The sequence below is a fragment of the Geotrypetes seraphini genome, chromosome 14, assembly GCF_902459505.1.
Source record: "Geotrypetes seraphini chromosome 14, aGeoSer1.1, whole genome shotgun sequence".
Taxonomy (NCBI): Eukaryota; Metazoa; Chordata; class Amphibia; order Gymnophiona; family Dermophiidae; genus Geotrypetes; species Geotrypetes seraphini.
In genome coordinates, this window is record NC_047097.1 from 40,985,763 (window position 1) to 41,012,817 (window position 27,055).

Below are 27,055 nucleotides of genomic sequence, written 5' to 3' on the forward strand. Positions count from 1 at the left end.
GACACCACAGGATGGTGTCCACGAAGCGGATTTGGGGCCATTTGGAGCACAGCAAGAAGTCACTGATACATCATCCAATGTAACTTGTTTTAATAAACTCCAATAAAAATATTTGAAATGAAGGAAAGAAGATTCTTCAGGACAGACTGACCCAACCTACTGTAGTAGATTCACTTTTCTGACAGTCATGCATTGTTAATGTTTGGATGAAAGACCAAACATAGCCTTGCAGATTTCTTCCATGGAGGTTGACCTTAAGTGGTTGACAATGCTGCTATGCCTTTTGACATTATGAGTCTTGATCTACCCTTCTTAGGAAACCCAGATAATTTCAGACTATCAACATTATAAATCATAAAATTTGACTGATTTGTCACCTACTGATCACCCATCCAGATCTACAAGTTGCTCAAAATACCACAGCTATAATCATCACTAGTACTGTGAAATTTTACCATTTAACATCAACTTTAATCTCACTTTACTGGCTTCCAATTTAACAGAGAATAGTCTTTAAGCTTCTCTGCCTAACTTATAAAGCTCTTCATAACTTAGCCCCCCATGCCAATTTCCACATTATTGCAGTGCTACCAGATGCTAGGTTCCTCTGGTAATCTTCTTTTGGTAGTTTCCTCCATTTGATTGGTCCAGCTAGAAACTTATAGAAGATCTCTCTTCAGTGTCATGGGACCAAAACTTTGGAATGCTATGCTTTCAACTCTCCATACGTTGTCCAGCTTTGAATCTTTCAAGAAAAAGCTCAAGACTAATCTTTTCCTTTGTGTCTATGGGGTCTTCACGAGTATACCCACTGTCTAACCGTCTTGGTTCACTGTTTTTGTTAATTATCACTAACTGTTCATTGTTTGATTCATTTAATGCTCTATGTGTCTTTGTGATACACCTAGAACTTTGGATAGTGCAGAATAAATAACAAATTACAGGCATGCTGATTTAAGCAGAAGAATTATAAAATCTGAACATATATTAGGATTTCAAGTTTATTAGGATTTTTATATACCGCCTATCAAGGTTATCTAAGCGGTTTTACAATCAGGTACTCAAGCATTTTCCCAAAAGGAAAATCATTCTTAAATCATATTATAGTCCACATTATTGAGGCTGTCAAAACTCCCAAGAGGACTAAGAAAATATTTCAAAGAAAAAACATCTTAATACATTTTGAACAGGCATAATCTTTTACTTCATTTCATTTCACTTATCTTCAACCTCCATATTAGTTGGCAAATCTTTCTCTAATATAGGTTTATCTTTCAGAAATAACTCCAACTGAGTAGGGTCCAAAAATATGTACCTGTTATTCCCAAAGGAAATTAAACACTTAAAGGGAAACTTTAGAAAAAAAAGGTAACTCCTAAAGCCAAAACCCTAGGTTTAAGCTGAATAAACTCTTTTCTCCTGGATTGTGTCTGTTTGGCTACATCAGGAAAAATACAATTTAAGAATATCCTGTTTTTCTAACTCTGTCCTAAACATAACCAACAATGTAGCACGTTTTGCGATATAATCCTTGGAGGATTCTAAGAATTGAGATATGTTTAAACTGTCAGGGGAACCAACTGATCTGTTTGACCTTCCTCTGCAATTTTTGCTTTTCTTTGCCCCATTTTTTTAGTAAGAAAAACTCACTAATCGGCAGAAAATCCAATATATATCAAAAGAAAAAGATTTAGAAACCTGTTCCCTGTTCCTCTGGGCTCCGAAGGGGCTCATAAGAGGCATGTCCTGCCCCTTAGACCATGTCCCTTCGGACTTGCGGCCCCGGGCTCACGTCCAAGGGCCGCGTTCCGTGGCAGGAAGCTCTTTTTCAAGAGGCCGATTAGGACCTCGCCCTCTGCACTGCTGTCAGCAGCTGGCCGGAGGGGTGCCTGTTCAAACTCCTGGAAAGCAGTTCTCTGGAGCGTAACAACCCGTCTCTCTTCTTTCCATCACCCTATCTTTCTCCTTTCAGTCTATTACTGAACTAGTTTCATGATTCAAGTTTCAAGTTTTATTAGGATTTTATATACCGCCTATCAAGGTTATCTAAGCGGTTTTACAATCAGGTACTCAAGCATTTTCCCTATCTGTCCCGGTGGGCTCACAATCTATCTAACGTTCTAGTATTGTCATCTTTTGCTCATTTTTTAGACCTGAAGCAGCTAATCGAAAAAGAAGTGGTAGTAGTCAACAAAAATGTAGCACTTTATTAAAATACTTTTATTAACATTATACATGTTTCCCTATTATGTATCATGTTAAATAAATGTTTCTTTGGCACTGTACATGTATTTTAGAAAAAGCTTCACTTTCACTGAGCCTTTCAGAAATACTAACAAAGCCTTGAATGAGATCAAGGTCCATAAAAATCAGCACAGTAGCCAGTGTAGATCACAGGTATGCAGAAAATACCAAAAAATAAACCAAATTCCTCAGAGTTCATTTCATAGGATGATTTTTGGCCTTTTTAAGTCTACTTGGTTATTTTTTTATTGACTTTTCCTCCAGAACTTACCCAAAACCCTTTTAAATCTCATTATGTTCTCACTTTGACCACATGTAGGTTGGCAATAGACTCTACAGCTCAGTTATAGCCTTCCAATCTTGACTCATCTACAAGTGCTTTTAGTCCTCTTGTAATACTCACTCATTCTCCTCAGTAGTGGTCCTGAACCTCCTACCTCATTCCCTTTAATGAAAGTTATGGAGTCAGCTAGAACTATCACATGTATGCTCGATTTCATTCTGTCTAAATCACATTAAGGGACCGAAATCCAAAACACAGGCTAAGTTGTGGGCCAGACCCCGCCCATCTCCGCCCCCACCTACATAATAGTACTAATTGTAACACTATTTTTTCATTCATTTTTCATATATACACACAATATAATTAACAACACATAATGGTAAACCACAAAATTAAACTACACTGTATGCTTCTCAACATTCATTCCTACCAGAATACAAATACGGGACCAAAAACTAAAAGTAAAAATATATACAAATGAAACCCTAAGATTCAAGACTCTGCATACAGTACAACCCCAGAGAAATAGAAACAAATGCATTTCTTCCTGAACAGTGCAAAATATAGACAGCAGATGTAAATTCTCAAAATTGACACAATTCAATCACTAAATTGAAAATAAAATCATCCCCCCTACCTTTGTTGTCTCCTGCCTGCATGCTGTGCCTCAATTAGGTACCTCCCTCTGGCAGGTGTCTTACCCTTCTGGCCTGCTCCTGCCTGACTGTTTTATGCTACCTGCGTTGCGATGCACATTTTCATTGCCACCCCTGGTTTTATCTTTTGGCTGGCTCCCTCTTCCTCACTGCTGCAGTGTGCACAAAACCTCGTGTGGCAGCTCCTCACGCATTCCACAGCTCATCCAGAAGCCTTCCCTCTGACGTTGTGACATCAGAAAGAAGGCTTCCGATTCAGGTTCAGGATGAGCGTAGGAACCACTGCCCATGGCTTTGTGCACTGCAGCAGTGAGGAGGAGGGAACCGGCCAGAAGATAACACCGGGGGCGGCAATGAAAACGCTGCATCGATTGCACCGCGGGCCGCATAAAACAGCCAGGCAGGCCAGATTTGGCCCGCAGGCCTTGAGTTTGACACCTGTGGTCTAAATGAATAAGAAATTAGGCCCTGAGCCTACCCACTTTTGTCCTCACAATCCATAATCAGTTTGTCTTTGAGAACAGCCTATGACTCCTGGAAGTAGGCCATTATCTGGCCAGTTTTGACAAAACCAACTTTGAATTGTTCAGTTGTCACAAACTATTGTACAATATCTAATCTATCACATCTTTAGACCAGGAAATAAGGCCTTTTTTGGGGGGGGGAGGGAGTGCAATTTTCAGCAACTGAATATTTTACATCACTGCTAACCTGATTTCAGACCTGGCCATGCACTAAGACTATACTAATTTCCCTCAAGTGAAATTTATAGCTTCTTGGACAGCAGTGTGGGTCTCTAAACCTTTGCACTGTCTTTGATGCAGAAGATCAGTCTCTTACTGTCCCAAATTGAGAGATTGAGTTGACTAGATCAGTTCTTTTTGGTTCATGTACTCTTTTCACGTTTGCTCTGATTCTTCCTCTTCCTTGTGATGTCTTGCAAGGTACTTTGCTAGGGTACATCTCTCACACCATTATTCAGTATTTTACATTTTTTTTAGTCCAGTAGTCATTATTGTGGAGGACCTTGTCATCAGCATAAGTAGGCACTGATACAATAATATTTGACTTCATACTCTGATCCTCATTCTCCAAACATTTCTGGAGCAAACTATTCTCTTGTCAAAGTGGCAACCTGGTTAGATATACATTTTCAGAAAAGCTTAATCCTCTTAATCTCTTTAATTTTGTTTCCTCCATGTTACTGACCCCCTTTATCACTTCAGTTAATCTTTTTAATTATCTTAGGGTCACTATTGACTATTACCTCTTGAGCCCCATGTGTCCAACAACTATATCTTTTGTTGTTACAATTTTGTTCTCTCTACCCTATCTTTGATCCATGTCCTAACAGCGTGTCTTGACCATTCTATTTATGCTTGTATTTGCTCATCTAGCAAAGCACCACCATATGATTCAAAATATGGCCATTGGAATTTTATATAAACAATCAGCTAACAAAAACCAACTTTGAATCTCTCGGGGATCTCAGCGATGTCATCCATTGTGATTCAAGCTCTCATAATCGCTAGGGATTTATACACCATTTCTTCACTGACCCCTTCTGCTTTTGAATTTCTGGTTCACTGGTGAAGGAGATGAGAGCTCATTGGAGCATTTTACAATTACACCCATGCTTTAGTGAATTTCCAATAATAGCCTTTCAGAGAGGCAAGACTTTTGGTGAGTATTTTGTGAACCAATGTGATGGATTGCTGAAAGCAGACAGTCAAGTTTGCTCTCATGAAGCATTTGGTAGCTATCAATGGTGCTCTAGTACAATTACTGGACCTATTTGGATGGACCCTCAAACAAAGAAAATTATCATTTATGTTAGAACTAGCAGTTCATGCAATGTGAATGTGTATACTATAATGCGTCTCTGTGAGATGATCTATGTGGGGAGATATAGTCATGCGATACAGCTGCATCTTAACGAGCATAAATCAAGAATTACAACAGCAAGTATACAGGCTTCACTGGTTTAGCACTGAATGTAAAACGCTCATAAAATTGGGGATATAAAATAGAGAGTGATTGATCAGAATATAGCTAGGTGGGAGGGTGGAAATTATGAGAAAAAAATTCAAGGCGTGGTCTCCAAAAAGATATAAAAAGGATGGAGTCGGACCAGAAGAAGGCTACTAAAATGGTGCATGGCTTTCGTCATAAGGCATATGGGTTGAGATTTAAAGATCACAATATGTATACTTTGGAGGAAAGGTGGGAGAGGGAAGATATGATGGAAACGTTTAGATACCTACATAGCGTAAATGCACATGAGTAGAGTCTCTCATTTGAAAGGAAGCTCTGGAATGAGAAGGCATAGGATGAAGTAAACAGGTGATAGGCTCAGGAGTAAACTATATCCTGCTACGGTTAAGATGTGTGGAATACAAATATAATGGAATAAAAACAATGGCCCATCCAAATAACATCCACTGACACTTCACCTTGACTGATGTGTCAATCAATCTTGATGCATCCCCAGCAACTAATGGAGCTTTAAGTTATTTGGTAATCTATGCTTTTATATCAGATTTACATATACCTAAGAGCCACAAAGACCCTTAGGTGTCATCTCGACTGATGGAAAAACTTGAGATATCATGTTTATTCCAAAAGACAAGATACACTGCATACTTGTGCTCACCCACACTTTCTGAAGCAGATGGGGTTCTTCCACTTCTGGGGCATAAGAAGAAAAACAGTCAATATGAAGTCTAATATCTCAATGCTAAAAATTTCAGAAGATGCCATTCTATGCAGAGATACTAGTGGAGGTCACAGTTGTGCCAAATAGAAACATCTGAAATTGCTCTAAGTCTAATAAATGCTGGCATTGTAATCTGGAAGCGGGGACACTTGATCATTTAATTTACCATTGTCCCTGTATAAGATTATTTTGGAATTCAATTTGGACTCAAGTAAATTGTCTATTAGAAAACCATGTTGCATTATCTTATGATACTATTCTGTTTGGCATGGCTATGAGGAAAAAAAGTCAAATATCAGCACATAATAACAAACTATTATTAATCTTGACTGGGGTTGCTATTCAGCATATCACCAATAACTGGAAAAATTATACTAATCTTAATTATACATTTTGGTGGAATTCGGTATGCCATATTTTTAAGAAGGAAAGAGCAATTGCAATACAGAAAGGGAACTATAATAATTTTATAAAGATCTGGGGGCCATTGGAACGATATTGTAAGGAGTAACATCATTTTCCTTGGATGAATATATGTACACATTGGGGGGTGGGAGGGAGTTTTTCTGGAAATTTCACTATATTATGTGTTTATATTATATTTATGATATAATTGATTATAATATTTGAAAGAAGGTGGGTGGGATGGGATACAATTTTTATGTTTATAGAACTATATGAGAATTACAAGTGTTATTGTTGTTACTAATGATATATTCCTGTACGCTTGCTGTAAGTTTTCAAAATGAATAAAGTGTAAAATTTTACAGTGTAAAATCAAACAAAGAAAAGTCAGAATCCTGGTCAAACCCCTGCGGCGTACCACAAGGTTCCCCACTATCCCCTACCCTCTTCAATCTCTACACTGCTTCTCTAGGAACGCATCTGGACAATCTGGGCATAACCACCTATAGTTATGCTGATGACATCACCATCCTCATCCCATATGATCATTCTAAACCTACCATGACAGACAAACTTCACCAAACACTTGAAACAGTCACAACCTGGATGAAAAAATCACAAACTTAAACTCAACCAAGACAAAACCAAATTCATCCTTCTCGAAAATGACAAGGTCCAAACCACAACCAACTTAGAAATAAACGCAATCAAATATCCAATCCAAACCACCATAAAACTACTTGGCATGACCATAGACAGATGCTGCACTATGCAACCGCAAATAAATAAAACAATTCAGAAATCATTCGCAGTCATGAGAAATCTGAGACAAGTCCGAAAATTCTTTGAAAGAACACAATTCCAACTTATAGTACAATCCCTAATACTAGGTATATTGGACTACTGCAACATCCTCTTCCTTCCTTGCCCTGTAACTACGATTAAACAACTCCAAACAATCCAAAATACAGCTTTGAGACTCATCTACTCATTGAGAAAACATGACCACATCACTGAAGCCTTCATCAACTCACATTGGCTTCCAATCCAAGAAAGAATCCAATTCAAATTCTACTGCATACTATTTAAAACCCTACACGGAGACAGCCCATCATACTTGAACAATCGCCTCATCCTAGCACCCACTACCAGACACAGAAAAACACACTCCCCATTCATACCCCCCCCAATCAAGGAAGTAAAAAGAACAAAACTACACGACGGCCTCCTAGCCACTCAAGCCGCAAGGCTGGACAACCAGATCTCCAACCTTCTGATGACCACCCCAGACTATAGGACGTTCAGAAAAGAAATAAAAACCACACTTTTCAAGAAATTCCTGAAGCAGCAATAACATCACGACCTCTGAGTAACTCTAAAACCGACATCTGATCTACCCATTAATGCACTAACAACAACAAAAGAACCTCCACTATGACCAACTATTAATTATCTTACAAACCACCTCACCCTCAACAACCCGTTAATGTTTATAAAATCTACAACTAACCTCTCTAGCTAATCATTGTAACTCTGTATTTTTTAAATTAACCTTTTGTAATCCGCCTTGAACCGCAAGGTAATGGCGGAATAGAAATCCCTAATGTAATGTAATGTAATGTAATATTAAAAAAAAAAAAAAGAGAGAAACATCTGAAATTTCCAGCTATAGGATCTCAGAGAGGAATGAAGGTAATTTAGCACAGTAAAACAAAATTTAAAACTATTGCATGTAAAAACCTGCAGTGAAAATCCAATGTCCAGTGGCCTCTGTGGACAAACTATAACTGAGGAGGCTCCATGGAACCCTGCACCACTCTAGAAAAGTCTGAAAGCTTTGTTTACATACAGTATGTTTAGCTTGTGTTTTATTGGGATGACATTATCCACTTGTGAGGAGAACATATCTTGCTTATCCTAAGAGAACAGTTACTAACCAATCTTTCTTCACTTGTAACTCTCATGGTAAGTGTTGGTAAGTGAAGAAGAAAAGGCAACAATGTATATGTAAATAAAAAACAAAGCAGCTTTTTCTTCCCAAAATAACCTTTTAGTTATTTCATGGAATCGGGGAGAAAAAGCAGTTAGTTACTTGCCAATAAGATACAAATCATTTACTTAATCTTTAAATTACTGTACTTTCACCAAATATGGATGGAGGAGAAACCTACTTGCCACTTCATAAATGTCTGGCTCTTCTCTTGCCAGTTTCTCTCTTGCAACATCAGCGATTGGGCCAAAGATGACAACAGGCCTTAGAAATCCAGCTGCAACACACACACACACAAGTAAATCACCATATTATACATATATGATTAATTTTTAAAAAGCAACAACAATTACTATGTGTGTCTAGACATCTGTTCTTGAACTGTAGTATCTTTTTCAAATGTCCTAGAGAGAAAACACCATACATAGAGTTGGAGTAGAATAAATTTTGAAAATAAAATTAACCATTTGTCCAATATTAGTTCTTACACTAAAGGAGTAATTCTATAAAAGGCTGCCTACTTCTAGGCAGCAAGAATGAACGGAAATGTATGTAATCTAGATTTATGTGCACTTGTGAATATACTTAAACATTTAAGAACTGTTCACCTCTCAAACAACAGTATTCCTTATGCTTCTCACTGAAACTCATAAATGAGCAGTTTTGGGCTATGAAGTATTCCCTAAATACACATCTAGATGCAATGGCATGAAGATTGTGAGTAGATATTCATATGAATGGAGTTTGGAAGGGACATATAATTATGTGCATAGATTAAGACATTTTATAATTTGTGTACAGTTTTATGAAATCTAGGTGCAGTTCTAAGGCTGGTATAAATGTTTATACCTTAAATATAAGCATGTAAAATGGTAATAGTTGTTTTAATTCCTGAATTAATTGAATTCAAAAGAGTCGTCGGAACATGTGATCTGATACCTTGCTTTAATCTGTATGGAAAGGTTTCAGGACCAAGGCATATACTATAATGAAGACTATACTAAGTATATTGACAAATCATGGTACTGAGAAGAGGAGTGGCCTATTGGTAGAGCTACTGCCTCAGCATCCTGAGGTTGTGGGATTAAATTCCCAAGCTGGTCTTTGTGACCCTGGGCAAGTCACTTAATCCTCCATTGTCCGGGTATAAAATAAGTACTTTTATATATGTAAACTGCTCTGAATGTATAACCACCAAAAGACGGTATACAAGCCCCATTCCCTTCCCCCTTTCCCTAAAAAGGTCTATTTACTGTTTATAGTCTTTTTGGTTTATGTAAGACCTCTGTGGCAATATAAAATAAAATTTATATACAAGGTGTGATCAAAAATACAGTGAATGATTAAACAAATAAAAAATTACTATAGTAAAAGCACATTGCCATTAATCCCCCTCAAAATACTCCCCTTCGCTTTGAACACACTTATCCCATCATTCTTGCCACTTTCTGAAGCAGTTCTGGAAGCTCTCTTCCATGTCTTTAGTTGGGCTGTCGTGGCTGCCTCAATGTCCTGAATCGATTCAAAACATTAACCTTTCATGGTCATTTTGACTTTGGGGAAGAGTCAGAAGTCGAACAATGCCAGATATAGTGAATAAGGTGGTTGAGGAAACACCGTAATGTTTTTATTTGACAGAAATTGCTGTACCAGAAGCAATGTGTGACAGAATGTTGTCATGATGGAAGATGAAACTGTTTGCCCATTTCACAGGTCGCACTCACTTACCTCATGTTGAGATCTGTTGTTAAAATGTTTTGAACAGAACCATAAAAAATGTTCAGAATCTTCAAAAATTTCCCTAGTAGTCAATTGCCTGTTTGATCAAATCATTTCACTTACTCTTTCAACATTCTCTTGGGTTTTTGATGCTGAGGGACATCCCAATCTCTCATCTTCAACTGATTCACAACCATTGCAAAATCACTGCAGCATCACCATAAACTAATTTTAACATTTCATGTGTTTCTTTAGCACTTTTTTGCAGTTTGAAACAAAATTTTCATTAGAATCTCTGAGAGAGCAGGAGCCAGAAGGCCTTGAGCATGCACAGATGCTCAAGGCCCGGCAGAAGCAGTGGCTAGCGGCAGGCTCTTTGGGCACCGGTACGCAGTAAGGGTTTGGGCGATGCTGATTTACGGGTGTGGGGTGGAAGCATGCCAGTGGCCTCGGGAGGGGGGGTCTTTTAGGGATGTGTAACGAATCAAGTGAGTTTCCCTTACTTTCTATGGGGAAACTCGCTTTGATATGCATATAGGGAGAAAAAACCCGATGTTCAGCTACCAAATGGGGGGATTAGTATTAGAGGAAAGTAACCTTGAAAGAGATTTGGGTGTACTGGTGGATACAACAATGAAGTCAACGGCGCAATGCGCAGCAGCCGCGAAGAAGGCAAACAGAATGTTGGGTATTATTAAAAATGGTATTACGACCAGAACAAAAGAAGTCATCCTGCCGTTGTATCGGGCAATGGTGCGCCCGCACCTGGAGTACTGTGTTCAGTATTGGTCACCGTACCTTAAGAAGGATATGGCAATACTTGAGAGGGTCCAAAGGAGAGCGACACGAATGATTAAGGGCATGGAAAACCTTTCCTACACTGAAAGATTGGAGAGGCTGGAGCTCTTCTCCCTGGAAAAGCGGAGACTCAGAGGAGACATGATAGAAACCTACAAGATCATGAAGGGCATAGAGAAAGTAGAGAGAGATAGATTCTTCAAATTTTCAAAACATAAAAGAACAAGAGGGCATTCGGAAAAATTGGAAGGGGATAGATTCAAAACAAATGCTAGGAAGTTTTTCTTTACTCAGCGGGTGGTGGATACCTGGAATGCGCTTCCAGAGGACATAATAGGGCAGAGTACGGTACTGGGGTTTAAGAAAGGATTGGACAATTTCCTGTTGGAAAAGGGGATAGAGGGGTATAGATAGAGGATTACTGCACAGGTCCTGGACCTGTTGGGCCGCCGCGTGAGCGGACTGCTGGGCACGATGGACCTCGGGTCTGACCCGGCAGAGGCATTGCTTATGTTCTTATGTTCTTATGATATACAAGCACTTTGGTTTAAGAGCATGCTTCTGGAATAAATTATGCTCGCAAACCAAGGTTCCACTGCACTTTAGGACTCACGGAGAAAACTTGTGTGGTCTCTGCAGCTTCACTTTGCAACAGGTGGCGTATCCCCTTAGCACATAGGCAAAGGGAAACAGCCACCTTGATTATGTGCCCAGACTCACATGCCCCACAGCACCAGGTAGCATCACAGCAGCTCTTAGCTCCAGTGTGTTGGAAATGCAAATGTGCAGTTCTTTCCTGGTTCCAAATAGGCAGAAATTCTGTTTCAGGTCTGATTACTAAATATCTGTCACTGGCCAGAACAAAGCTGGGCAACTGAGCCTCAGTCTCCTGCTCTATCCCCATTTCTCTCACATAATAAGAAAACAAATTTCCAGAGCCCTTGGAGAGAGGGAGGGTTTACCTCAGTTGCTTGGCTCCTAGGGTCCCAATGCAGTTCACAACCTGGAGCAAAAGCCTGTAAGACCACCAAGGAGAACTATGAATCCTCCTCTACCTCAACTAATGGCCTAGCTGTGGCTTAAATCCTGTCCCCTAGCAAGACTACAACCACAGAAACAAGGAGCATCACCCTAGGCATGGGAGTCTTGACTTCAATGCAGAAAAAATAAATACACAAAAATCCTGCTGCACCAGTCCACCTGCACCATCTGCTGGAAGCAAAGAAATACTGTAACATTCTTGGCTCTGCCTCTATCCTGCTAAAGCAGTCCAGATCTATCAACATTTTACTAGCCTACTTTATTTGGGGCTCTAGTAAACATCATAGTTTGTAGCCTTGGTGAAAAGTTTTCACTCAACAATTAGATAACATGTTAAAACAAATAAATATGGGTACTTGCATACAAAGGTTCTGTGTATAGTAGCTTCTGAAGAAGCTGGTTCCAAATGAGCCAGAAATCAACAGCAAACAAACTATTTGTTCAACTCTCTCTAATCTTAGTTGCAGTGTTTCTTGTGCTTTAAGCAGAGTGAAATTCTTCAGAATCAACGGAATACTTCTTAACTCAGTGAACACTGATAGCAGCTAACAGTATAACATGCTATCTGTTCAGATCATAAGAACATAAGCAGTGCCTCTGCTGGGTCAGACCAGAGGTCCATCATGCCCAGCAGTCCGCTCACCTGGTGGCCCATCAGGTCCAGGACCTGTATAGTAATCCTCTATCCACACCCTTCTATCCCTTTTTCCTTCAGGAAATTGTCCAATCCCTTCTTGAACCCCAATACCGTACTCTGTCCTATCACACCTTCTGGAAGCGCATTCCAGGTGTCCACCACCCTTTGGGTGAAGAAGAACTTCCTAGCACTGGTTCTGAATCTGTCTCCTCTTAATTTTTCTGAATGGCCTCTCGTTCTTGTAGTTTTCGAAAGTTTGAAGAATCTGTCCCTCTCCACTTTCTCTATGCCCTTCATGATCTTGTAAGTCTCTACCATGTTTATGGATAAAACCTTAAAAGCAGCTCCAACTGAAATGTGGCTTAACCAAGAAAATATTTTCACTTTTACATTTTTTAAATACCTTCACGAAGAACAACTCTTTCATAAGCAGGGAACTTGGTCTGAACTGGTTGGGCAGAAAGATCTTCTCTACTTTTCCGAAGATTCCTCTTGGAACTGCGAAGGCCACGGAACCTCCAAAAATCTGCACGATCCCCTCCTGCCGTCTTTGGAAGCGTGTACTGTACACTGGCTAATTGTTCAGCTCTAGAAAGAAAAACAGAATAAAGTACTTTAACAGTAATCAGAACAATTCTATAACAGGTTGCCTAGTAGCAGGGTTATCCAACATTGGTCCTTGATTTGGGAAATCTTGAAAACTCAACCTGGCAAGGGACAAGGTTGGACACCTCCGCTATAAAGGAACATAGGACCCTACATGCATTATAGAATACTAGTAATTTCATGTATTATATTACATTTGGTTGCTGATATTTGCAATGTATTTGTATAATTTTCTTTTCTGTTTTATCTTCTAATAAAATTTCATAAGAGAAAAAAAGTAGTTTAACCACATAAGTATGTGCCTAAAAGTTAGGTGTAAGCATTTACAACGTGTAGCAGTCAGAGGCGATGTAACTTATATGGATAACTGATTAAGTTCCACCCATATTTCCATCCTTTTCGCAAACATGCACCAATGACCCCTTTTACAAAGCCGTGGCAGTGTATTCCTTCAAGGCAAATGCAGCAAAACCCATTCAATTTCTATGGGCTTCTTCGTATTTACCACATTGGAAATCACTACCACAGCTTTGTAAAAGGATCCCTAAGATAGTTAACTCAATATTTGCAGAATAGTGTTAAGGTGAACGTTTGGCGTTTATTTGCAATGTACCATTACACTGGTCAACAAGCATTTTGCTACTGGAGTTCTGTCACCTATACCTTAACAAGGGCCACATGCTGACTCTAAACCTGAAAACAGTTTGTCCATCACATCCTGTTTTTTAAGTTATGCGTCAGTTTGTGTTTATATCATTTTCATCAATAATGCTACCATGGAGTGTCGATATTTACTGTTCTGAAACACAATATTGCATTTTAGGACAGCTCATCAATCACATACACCAGAAATTTCAATGTTAATACTAAAAAGTGATTGTGCTGCTTTTTCTACCTGTGAATTTGTATATTTTGTTTGTTTTTGTCTAAGTTGTATCACTCCTTTTGGGTCTGCAACTGGGGTACACCAAATACATGTGCTTCTTATGTCTTTGGAACAGTCGTGATGATGCCAACCACTACAGGCAGAAACAATGGCCAAATCACGAAGAATCTATACCTGGCAGATACAATATGAAGCACCTGCCGTTAATACATCGTGAGAAAATCTATCTTCCAGCACTTCACATAAAACTGGGTCTGCTGAAAAATTTTGTCAAGGTGATGGACAGAAATTGTGATGAATTTCAGCATCTAAGAAGTGTTTGGTGACCAAGATGGCGGCGATGCAGAGAAGCTGCGAGAGACGCAGTTAACAATCTCCTAGCCTGCACTATCTTACTCATACTTTGTGCCGATGCCTCATTCTAAGAGGAAAGGGGTGCTCAGGGTTTCTTCCTCATCGGCCCTGACGTCCACCCTGATTCAGCAGACGATAGATCATTTCTTCGCGCCTTCTCCAGCATTCACATTTGCCGGAGTGGAGAGCTCAGCATTGGGCGGTGATGGGAGGGAGTCACTGGCCCTTTCGGGCACTGAGATATCATTATCTCCTCCGGCTCCCATGACACCTCCGTGCCCGGCAACAGCCGAAACGCTGTGGCGAGAGACACACGCTCCCGGAAGTGAAAGCGTGGGGTCTCCTGGCGAGGGCACAGCGTTGACGGCGGAACGGCAGACAGAAACAACTGAGAGAATAACAGAGAGAGGGGAACTTTCTCTCTCCCAGACGGAGGTCTCTATAAATAGCATCTGGCAATTGCTTCAGCGGATGGAAGGAAAAATTGAAAAATCAACTGAAGAGGTAACAAAATTAAATGAAAAATTGGAATTATTGACTGGGACAGTTGAATCTATGAGATTAGAATATACAGGCCAAGCCAAGCAGATGCAGGTGGATATACAACATTTACAACAATTTAAATTGGCTTCAATTAAAGATAGCTCCACTATTCATAAGAAATTAGAACAATTTGAAAATTTTAATAGGCGTTTGAATCTCCGCTTTCTAAATTTTCCTCAAACTTCAGGTGTGTTACCTATTGAATTGTTGAAAAGATACTTCATTGAGAATTTGGAAATTTCTTCAAACTGTATTCCTCCAATTAACAAAATTTATTACTTACCAAATAAAAAGATGCCTAATGAAAATGTAACTGGAAACGAGATTGGAAAAGAAAGGGAAGGAGAGACAAACGTGATAGACTTTGCAAATGTGACGGCTTTACTGGAACAAACGATAACATCTGAGACGGACAGAGCAACGTTACTAGTATCATTTGTTTTTGAACAGGATGTGAATATGATTATGAAATTGTTTTTTTAAAATTCCCAAAAATTATTTGGGGGACGGAAAATATGGATATATCCTGATGTTGCTAAGACTACACAAGAACGGAGGAAAGAATTTCTTTCAATGTGACAACAGACTATAAATATTGGAGCAACATTTTTATTGGTGTATCCCTGCAAATGCCTGGTTAGGTACTTGGGTGTTAAATATGTTTTTTTCTCTCCTAACCATCTGAAGGAATTTCCAGATGTTAAGCAGATCATCAAGGATTAAGGGACATTGGTAGTAATGGGCGCTTGATACATTATGCCTTTCTTTTTTTGTAGTATTCCTCTAAATCTCTCTCTAAATTTATGTTTGGTCACCCCCTATTATTGTGGTCTAAGAAGGGGTTAATCAGTATGATGATTATTGTAAGAGTCTCATTGCTTTGTAATTTTCTTCCCTGTATTTAATGTAACAAGAATTAACCTTGTAAAATTAGATTGTATAATCATAAATAAATAATAAAAAAAAAAAAGAAGTGTTTGGTTTCGAGAAAAGTGAAGCCAAAATCAAAGAAGGTGTTTTTGTTGGACCCAAAATCCATGAACTGATCCTTGATGGTGTTCAAACAGAAGCTGAACCCAGCTGAAATCAGAAGATGGGAAGCATTCGTGCTGATTGTTCAGAATTTTCTTGATAATCACAGATCAGAAAATTATGCTGAGCTTGTGGAGAACATGCTGATGGCATATCAGCTAATAGATGCCAAAATGTCACTTAAAATGCACTTCTTACATTTTCACTTCGACTTCTTCCCACCCAATCTTGGTGATGTCAGCGATGAGCATGGGGAAAGATTTCATCAAGATATCAAGCTGATGGAAAGCAGATATCAGGGAAAGTTCAGTCCCAGTATGATGGGAGACTATTGTTGGTTCTTGCAAAGAGAGTCAAATGTACAATAAAAGCACAAAAGCAAGTGTCTCAAACATTTCTGAACACACTGACATCACTTTTGTGTGAGTTGAGAGAGGTGTACATATATGCTGTAACATGTCTCTTTATTGTCTTCATGTTTGTTTTCAAAGTAAACTCTTTAACACAAGTTTGGTGGGACACAGTTCATACTCGCAATATTGTGCCGATATGGAAAACTGTCTGAATTTCAATTACAGATCTGAAATCAGTGTCATTAAATTAACTAAGAATACATTTTAAGTTCTCAGAAGCAAAGAAAAACTTTTTTTTTTGTTGGCCAGTATTATTGTAAACATTTACATATATAGAGTAGTGCAAAAGTTATGGCCTGTATTAAAGGATTGTCCCCAGTATATTAATGTTTATCACATTCTTAGTAAACATAGTAAATGACAGCAGATAAAAAATGTAATGGTCCATCCAGTTTGTCTTATAATTACAATAATATGTATTGAGGAGGACTTTCAGATCTTAAAGAATACAGCCAGGAAAGTAAAGTTACATAAAAATATTTATGTTTATTCAAAGGATTTGCTATACCTCTATGTTATACATTTCACAACAGTTTACCAAAAATAAAATACAGCTTATACTTGATATATACTGAGATTTTGGGGCCAAAATATGTCCAGTGCCCCTGCCCACACCCCCACTTGACTGGCAGCAAGCATTTCTTCTCTCAGTGAGAATAGCCAACACCCCCAGGACTACCATGATTTTCTGGTGGTCTAACAGCGCACTGGGGCATGAGCAATTTCCACTCACTCCTGCCCATTCTTTCGCCTGGTAAAAATAGTCGCCGCTGTGTTTTTTCATTTTTTTTAATACTCCACTTGGGTATTTAAAATTGAATTTAATCAAAGCAAAAATCCAACAGATTTCTAATGTGCAAGACTCAAAATCACCAACAGAGAACATCTGTTACAGACAGGGGCAGAATGCAGAACATAGTGGCCTGGGGAGATTTTTTTTTTTTTGGGCATAGTGTTCATTCACACCCTCCTCTCTCCCAACAGTGCACCATTTCCCCTCTCCTTCCCCACCCCATCACCAACAGTAGTTTCCCTCCTCTCCAAGATGACATGCAGGTTTGAATGAGACATATATGTGAGTGACTCCCAAGTTCAGGGTTGCTCCAGAGCTCAATAGAATTGTTGCATCAAAGGGGAACAACCTGTATGTGAAAGGTGACAAATTCATAGGACAGATTGCTCAGTAATACTTGACCAAAGACTGTCCATGACTGTCTAGGCCAGGGGTGCCCACACTTTTTGGGTTGCGAGTTACTTTTAAAATGACCAAGTCAAAATGATCTACCAACAATAAAAATACTAAACATATACCCCCTCTTTTACTAAGGTGTGCTAGCTGATTTAGCACGCGCTAAGTGTTAATGCGCCCATTATATTCTTAGTTTTTCTTGTCTTCTAAATGTATATTATATCATTATATTCTATGGCTGCATTAGCATTTAGCATGCGCTAAATCGGCTAGCGCACCTTAGTAAAAGACCCCCCCCCCATATTTATTTATTATATATACTGTGTGCATCTCTTCTGTCCTCCAGACCTCGTTCCATTCCCCAACCAACATCTCTCTGTGTCCCTCCAGGAGTCCAAATTTTCTTCCTCTCTCCTCCACCCCTATTGGCAACATGTCTCCCTCCTCTGTTATGATCATGCATCTCTCTGTTCTTCCTCAGGGTCTCTCCCTCTCTGTCTGCACCTACCATAGTCCAACATCTGCCCCACTCTCTTATGCCTCCCCTTTGTTTCAGGTTTCTCCATCTATCTTCCTTCTGCTAACATTTTGAGTCCTCTCACCTTTGGTCCAGGTCTTTGTCTCTCACTCTGTCTTCCCCTACCCAGGCCTGGCATCTCTGACCCCTCTAGTAATCCAGGATCTGCCCTCTCTTCCCCCTCTCTTTTGGTTCAAGGCTGCTTCCCCCTCCCCTCCTTAAGGTCCTTTTGTCTCCCCTCCTCCCCCGATCCAGCATCTCTAAGGTAACCCCCATCCCACCGGGGCCCTTGTGATGGGCATAGCCTTACCTCTGCTGCTTCCCACACACAGTGACTGTCAGGACCTTAGACCTCTTGATTGCAACTGTCCTCGTCTCTGTTCTTCCCTCTAGGCCTAACTACCACAGTTAAAAGTTAATTACAGCAGCCTGAAGAGCAAACGTAGCAGGCTGCCGTCGGCCTCTGAAGCACGTTCTCTCTGCCATGGTCCTGCACCTTCTCTAACATCAAGGGCGGGACCGTGGCAGAGGGAACGTGCTACAGAGGCCAACAGCAGCCTGCTATGTTTGCTCGGCAGGCTGCCGTAATTAACTTACAACTGTGGTAGGTCCAGAGGGAAGAACGGAGGACGCTGAGGGGGAAGCGTGTCATCTGAGCAAGACATCCAGGCGCTCACCTAAATTAGCTGGGCAGAGCGCCCGGCTAAAAGATGCTAAAGATGCTAGGGAGAACACTGGCTCAGCGATCTACCGGCATTGCCTTTGCGATCGACCGGTAGATCGCGATCGACATTTTGGGCTCCCGTAGTCTAGGCAATACTGTGAAGTAAAAGTACCATATATACTCAAATATAAACTGATCCATATATAAACCAAAGTAACCTTTTTCCCCAAATTAATATTTCCAAATTAATAAAGTGTCTTTGCTTAACTGTAAATGAGTCTCTACCACAGCCTTTAATTCAGTAGCAAACCTCTGAAGTTTACAGGGATGGGCGGCAATGGGTTTGACTCCTAGCGGGGACGGGTTTGATTTCTGTCCCCGTTCAACTTTCTACAGTGAACCATGACTAGCACTGGTCTGCCAGCTCAGCAGATGCTGGTGTTCACTGCAGTCTATATCACACAGGATGCAACAGTTAGCAGTACTCTCACAAAATTATACCATAGTTTGCCCTACATTTAAAACATATTCACACACAAATCTTACCTGTTTTTGTTGGGAATGATGCCTCTTTCTACTTCTTTGTGGTTTCTACCAATTCTGATAGCCAGCCATGATCCCAGTTTCCCATTATACAGTGTATCCACAACACGGAACACCTCCCCTTTATTGAAGCTTAGTCCATAAGGAGATTCTTTTTCATATTCAAAGTGAGTCCTAATGTAGAATGAATCTCCAACATCTGACTCAACAATACGGCGATAAACTAGAACAAAGACATTACAAAAATTAGTCTAAACACATAGCTTAACAAAAGAAATAAAAAAATATGCAACCTTATTTTAATAAACATCTGCATACATAAAAGTATAGCAAGCATATTAAATGATACTGCAAAAGAATTTAGAGAAGTCACTCTGTACAATTTGTAAGAGAATTTCAACAGCACTGTTTACACACACAATTAGAAAGTATTTTAGCACCAATTAAATGTTCTTAAAAATGAAACAATGAAAGCCATGAACAAATGATTTATGGAATGGAGGAGTAGCCTAATGGTTAGTACGCTGAGCTGAAAACCTAGGGAAATAGAGGTTTGAATCCCACTGCAGCTCCTTGTGACTTTGGGCAAGTCACTTTTCTCACATCAAGCAGCATCATGGGGTAAAGACCTGGAACAATTGCTCGTGCCTACTACTTATAGGGAATTCAGGAAGCACCTAAAAACACATCTGTTCCTGAAGTACTTAGTTAACTGACCTATACAATTTTAGTCCTCAACAAATGATCTTTAGAACTGTTATTCACTAACTCTGAACTTTATTTATTCCACTCAATCTGTAATACCTTTTAATCATTGTAACCGCATAAAACTTCATGGTCCTGCGGTATATAAACTGTTATTATTATTATTTAACCCCCTCATTGCCCCAGGCATAAGAGAGACTATGAGCTCACTATGGACAGGAAAAATACCCATATGTAATATACTATATAGCACAGTTACTTACCGTAACAGGTGTTATCCAGGGACAGCAGGCAGATATTCTTGACTGATGGGTGACGGCACCGACGGAGCCCCGGTACGGACAATTTTAGAGTGATTGCACTCTAAGAACTTAGAAAGTTCTAGTTAGGCCGCACCACGCGTGCGCGAGTGTCTTTCCGCCCGACGAAGGCGCGCGGTCCCCAGTTAGTATAAGCCAGCTAAGAAGCCAACCCGGGGAGGTGGGAGGGACGCAAGAATATCTGCTTGCTGTCCCTGGATAACACCTGTTACGGTAAGTAACTGTGCTTTATCCCAGGACAAGCAGGCAGCATATTCTTGACTGATGGGTGACCTCCAAGCTAACAAAAAGAGGGATGGAGGGAAGGTTGGCCATTAGGAAAATAAATTTTGTAAAACAGATTGGCCGAAGTGTCCATCCCGTCTGGAGAATGCATCCAGACAATAGTGAGATGTGAAAGTATGAACTGAGGACCAAGTAGCAGCCTTGCAGATTTCCTCAATGGAAGTGGAACGGAGGAAAGCTACAGACGCTGCCATAGCTCTAACTTTGTGGCCCGTGACAGAACCTTCCGGTGTCAGGCCCGACTGAGCATAACAGAAAGAAACGCAAGCAGCATGCCAATTGGATAGGGTGCGTTTAGATACAGGATGACCCAACTTGTTAGGATCAAAGGATAAAAACAGTTGAGGAGATGATCTGTGAGGTTTAGTGCGTTCAAGATAGTAAGCCAAAGCACGTTTACAGTCCAAGGTATGCAAAGCCTGTTCACCTGGATGAGAATGAGGCTTTGGGAAAAATACAGGTAGGACAATGGACTGATTAAGATGAAAGTCAGACACAACCTTAGGGAGAAACTTGGGATGTGTACGGAGGACCACCTTATCATGGTGAAAAACAGTGAAAGGTGGATCGGCCACTAGTGCATGCAGCTCACTGACCCTCCTGGCAGAAGTGAGAGCTATAAGGAAGACCACTTTCCAAGTAAGAAATTTGAAATGCACTGTGGCCAAAGGTTCAAAAGGAGGCTTCATTAAAGCAGACAGAACCACATTGAGGTCCCAGACCACAGGAGGGGGCTTGAGAGGTGGTTTCACATTGAAAATGCCCCTCATGAACCTAGAAACTAAAGGATGAGCCGAGAGAGGTTTTCCATGAATTGGCTCATGAAAGGCAGCAATGGCACTAAGATGAACTTTGATAGAAGTAGATTTAAGACCAGAGTCAGACAAGGAAAGAAGATAGTCCAACACCAGTCCCACCGCTAGAGACATGGGATTATGGTGATGTAAGAGGCACCAGGAAGAAAACCGAGACCACTTCTGTTGATAACATTGAAGAGTGGCCGGTTTCCTGGAAGCATCAATGATAGAACGGACAGGCTGAGAAAGGAGTGAGTGAGCCGAAGTCAGCCCGAGAGATACCAAGCTGTCAGGTGCAGAGACTGTAAGTTGGGATGCAGTAGGGTCTGCTGATGCTGAGAAAGCAGAGAAGGAAACAGTGGAAGAAGTATGGGTTCCCTGGAACTGAGTTGAAGTAGAAGGGAGTACCAATGTTGCCTGGGCCACTGTGGAGCGATGAGAATCATGGTGGCTTGTTCCCTCCTGAGCTTGAACAATGTCCGTAGCATGAGCGGTAGAGGAGGAAATGCATATAGGAAGAGATTGGTCCAATCCAGGAGAAATGCATCGGGTGCCAGACGGTGAGGAGAGTAAAGTCTGGAGCAAAACAGGGGCAGCTGATGATTGTGGGGCGCTGCAAAAAGGTCCACCTGAGGAGTGCCCCATTGAGCGAAAATGGACTGGAGAGTCAAAGGGTCAAGAGTCCATTCGTGAGGTTGAAGAATTCTGCTGAGATTGTCTGCTAAGGAATTCTGTTCTCCTTGAATGTAGACAGCCTTCAGGAATAAGTGGCGAGCTATCGCCCAAGACCAAATCTGATGGGCTTCCTGACACAACAGGCGAGAGCCCGTCCCTCCCTGTTTGTTGATGTAGTACATTGCAACTTGATTGTTTGTGCAAATGAGAAGTACTTGAGGAAAGAGAAGATGTTGAAAGGCCTTGAGGGCATAAAACATCGCTCGGAGTTCCAGGAAATTGATGTGGTGTTTCTTTTCCTGGGCAGTCCAAAACCCCTGAGTTTGGAATTCGTTCAAGTGAGCTCCCCAGGCATAAGGGGATGCGTCTGTGGTGATCACAAAATGATGAGGAGGTAGATGGAACAGTAGACCTCTGGATAGATTTGAAGATGTCAACCACCAAAGAAGCGACTGTCGAAGAGACGATGTCACAGATATGTGTTGTGAGCAAGGATCCGTCACTTGTGACCACTGGGTCGCTAGGGTCCATTGCGGAGTACGCAGATGGAGACGTGCGAAGGGGGTGACATGCACTGTGGAAGCCATGTGCCCCAAGAGCACCATCATGTGATTGGCAGAGATGGTAATCTGTTGAAACACCTGCCGACAGAGATGAAGGATGGTCTGAAGGCGGTTGGATGGAAGAAACGCCCTCATCAGAACAGTGTCCAGAATGGCTCCAATAAATTGAAGCCGCTGGGTCGGAATGAGATGCGACTTGGGTAGATTGATTTCAAAACCCAACAGTTGAAGGAAGTGAATGGTCTGGTTGGTGGCAAGCAGAACCGCTTGAGGTGAATGAGCCTTGATCAGCCAGTCGTCCAAATAAGGGAAGACTTGAAAATTGTGAGAGCGGAGATAGGCCGCTACCACAATCAGACACTTGGTGAATACCCTGGGAGAGGAGGCCAGACCGAAGGGTAGCACCTTGTACTGATAATGATGTTGATTGATGAGAAAGGGTAGATATTGCCTGGACGTTAGATGGATAGGAATATGTGTGTAGGCCTCTTTGAGATCGAGGGAGCATAGCCAGTCGCCCTGAGTGAGAAGAGGGTAGAGGGTGGCAAGAGAGAGCATTTTGAACTTCTCCTTGACCAAACATTTGTTGAGATCTCTGAGATCTAATATAGGTCTGAGGTCTCCGGTCTTTTTGGGAACTAGAAAGTACCTGGAGTAAAATCCCTGACCTCGCTGATCTTGAGGAACTTCTTTGATGGCATTGAGAAGGAGGGATTGAACCTCTTGAGCGAGAAGAAGGGACTGAGACTTGTTGGAAGCAGACTCTTTTGGGAGGCCTAACGGCGGAGGGGTCTGAAAATTGAGGGAGTAGCCGTGGGCTATGATAGAGAGCACCCACTGGTCGGTGGTGATTACTTCCCATCGAGTCAGAAAAATGTGTAGTCGACCTCTTATAGGCTGTGGAAGAGGACAGGAGGGAGGAAGACTGGCAATGCCCTGGAGAAGCGAGTCAAAAGGGCTGAGTCGGTTTAGGCTGAACAACAGGCTTTATGGCAGGCGGCTGTTGTTGGCGAGCCTGGTGTTGTTGCTGCCGTTGCCTCCGAGGCTGAGGAGGATGAGGCTGAATCGGTCGAGCAGAAAAACGACGAGGAGGAGGGGGTTTCTTTTTGTTTTTCAATAAAGTGTCCCACCTCATCTCATGAGCAGAAAGCTTCTGAGTAGTGGTATCCATAGAGTCTCCAAACAGCTCATCACCCAGGCAGGGAGCATTGGCAAGGCGGTCCTGGTGGTTCACATCAAGGTCTGAGACACGGAGCCATGCCTATCGTCTCATCGCTACAGAGATAGCAGTAGCTCGGGATGTCAGTTCAAAAGTGTCATAGATGGAACGGACCATGAACTTCCTGAGCTGCAAGAGACTGGCAGTGCATTGCTGAAAAGCAGAAAGCTTGCGGTCAGGAATATACTTTTGAAAAGTGGCCATCTGCTGGATAAGATGTTTCAGGTAAAAGGAGAAATGGAAGGCATAGTTACCTGAACGGTTGGCCAACATAGCATTTTGGTAAAGACGTTTACCGAATTTATCCGTAGTCTTGCCCTCTCTGCCAGGAGGGACAGATGCATACACACTAGAGCCTGCAGATTTCTTCAGGGTTGACTCCACCAGCAAAGATTCGTGTGGAAGCTGAGGTTTGTCAAACCCTGGAATAGGAATAACTTTATAAAGTGATTCCAATTTCCTTGGAGCTCCTGGAATAGTGAGAGGAGTTTCCAAGTTTTTGTAAAAAGTTTCCCTTAAGATATCATGAAGGGGTAACTTTGACCAACCTCCCAAAGAATTTTTAAAGTCCAAAGCATCCAGGAATGCCTTTGACTTCTTAGAATCAGATTCCAAAGGGAGAGAAAGGGTGTCTGACATCTCTCGAAGGAATTTAGTGAAGGAGGAGTGCTCTGGCTTACTAGCAGGATCCTGCACCCATAGGTCAGCCTCATCCGATGAAAAATCCTCCTCGGTACCTAGGGGATCCTCTGAATCATCCCATAAATCAGGGTCACGTACCGATGGAAGACGGCCCTGAGAGATAGGAGTAGAGGATTCGGTATGCTTGGTCTTGCGTACCGATTTGCCTGAACGCATCGACACCGTAACCGGTGACTGTAAAACGGGACGGGTGTCAGAGAGCGGTACCGGATCAGAGGCCGAGTGAGCAGTACGTCGAAGAGACTTCGGCTGTGCCGATAAAATAGGCATAGACATGAAGAGGCAGATTTAAGCGGTGCCGATAACGTAGATGCCGACAATATAGGCTGGTCAACGATCGGTACCGTAGGCTCAGTGGGGACCGACACCGGAAGGCTCGGAGTTAGCAGAGCCGGGAGCAGGTGTTGTAATTGCTCCTTAAGCTGGACCTGGAAGATGGATTTTATTCTCTCATCCAAAGACGGTCCCGATGGCACCGGTACTGCTTTTTTCTTGTGGTGCAGCTCAACGCTCAGGCGAAGTAGATGCCGATGAAGAGGCAGTGACTTCTATGGGAGCGGAGCGTTTGCAGGGCCGGCGCACAGTCTGCAGGACTTGGCTCACTGCATGTTCGACTGGCGGGCCAAGGACAGTAGGGGATGGCTTCTTAGCCGGCTTACCTACAGGGTGCGACACCGACGATTGATCTTGCGGTGTCGAAACCACCGGTGTCGACTTGGAGGAAGTTGCCGGAGTCGATACCGGGGGAACTTCCATGGCGGTACCGAAAATAATCCGCTGCTGAATTTGGCGATTTTTCAAAGTTCTCTTTTGAAGAGAACTACAGCGGGTGCACGTTTCCACCCTATGGTCTGGACCCAAACACTGAAGGCACCACTTGTGTGGGTCGGATAAAGAAATAGGGCATGCACACCGCTGACACTTCTTAAAACCCGGTACGGCCGTAGCAAAATCGAAACCCGAGGCCGACCGAAAAAAGTCGAAAAAATGGACTTTTTTTTTTTTATAGGTAAAGAGAAGAAAAAAATAACGTGAAGAATTTCACGAAGAAAAATAACGCGCGAGCGGGAAGGCGACGAAAAAAGAAAATTTGTCCAACAGCCGTTGGAAACACGCAACTTCTTAGCTCCGCGGAAACTAAGAAACTGGGGACCGCGCTCCTTCGTCGGGCGGGAAGGCACTCGCACACGCGCGGTGCGGCCTAACTAGAACTTTCTAAGTTCTTAGAGTGCAATCACTCTAAAATTGTCCGTACCGGGGCTCCGTCGGTGCCGTCACCCATCAGTCAAGAATATGCTGCCTGCTTGTCCTGGGATAAAAACTACTTTGGTTCTACCACAAAAAGGCAGTATAAAGAGTCTCAAACAATTTTAAAAGTGTTTTATGCTACAGATATTCCTTTATCTGGAAAGGAAAGAAAAATGATGACACTTTAGGGAAGCTTGTTATCAGTAGGGCTGTGCAGTCAGAATTGGAGTCAAGAAGTCAGAGTCTGAAGCAATTTTGGGTGGAGTTGGAGTCAGTCAGTAAAACTGTACTAGCTCGAGCTTCAAAATAAAAATTATAATATACTATACAGTATTCTATAATTAAATTTCTCTTACATTTACAATACACATTAAGAGTTGGATAATAGAAAACCAGCGCTAGTTTGCAACACAGTACTATTGCATATGTAATGCCTATAGAGCAGGGGTGTCAAAGTCCCTCAAGGGCCGCAATCCAGTCAGGTTTTCAGGATTTCCCCAATGAATATACATGAGATCTATTTGCATGCACTGCTTTCATTGTATGCTAATAGATCTCATGCATATTCATTGGGGAAATCCTGAAAACACGACTGGATTGCGGCCATCGAGGAGGACTTTGACACCCCTGCTATATATAAAGTTACTCTAGTTTATTAGAAAGTAAAGCAAGCATGAAATCTAAGCTTCAATTACATTGCTACAGTTTTGGTTTTCTAGTCTTCAATAACTTGTCAATTCAAGTGTTAAGTTGTTTAATACTAGATGAGAAAATGGCATATATGATATATAATTTTAGCACCAAGCAAATAAAAGCTCAATATAGAAAGACCTTTTTGTTTAAAGTCAGGCCTCATATTTTATGAAACTCACCATCTTTCTTTTTCTGGGCTAAAATGGTTACTTCTTCTCCCTTTGGAAGATCAAGTAGAAAAAGAACTGCTTCTTCTCTAATGATGTTTGTGAAGTCCACATTGTTAACCTATTTCAATAAAACCAAGTTTCCAAGTTTATTTAAAATTTAATATTCCACATTACGGTTAAAAACCTCAGAACCGGCTTACAATTCTAAAACTTGGGGAGAGGAAAAGGGAAATGTGATATCAAAATTATCATTGACATTACAGTGAGGATAGAAGGAGGAATTACATATAGCAAAGAGGGGGAAGGAAAAAAAAAACCATATGGGTAGCTGTGTGCACTCACAGACTCACTAAAGATTTAGGTAAAGTATAACAATATAGGCTTATAAGAGATCATTAAAAGTAGGCATCAGTGAAGAGGAATGTTATGAGCTTAGATTTGA

At 41.3% G+C, this 27,055-nt stretch overlaps 1 protein-coding gene across 1 annotated transcript in view; it reads right to left on the bottom strand.

The window, feature by feature from the left end:
- TJP1 (tight junction protein 1) overlaps positions 1-27,055 on the bottom strand; it is a 355,098-nt gene that overhangs the window by 109,786 nt on the left and 218,257 nt on the right. Inside the window, 4 exon segments of the mRNA XM_033920501.1 lie at positions 8,476-8,571; positions 12,893-13,077; positions 19,240-19,459; positions 26,623-26,731. Coding sequence (XP_033776392.1) covers positions 8,476-8,571; positions 12,893-13,077; positions 19,240-19,459; positions 26,623-26,731 — 610 coding nt within the window.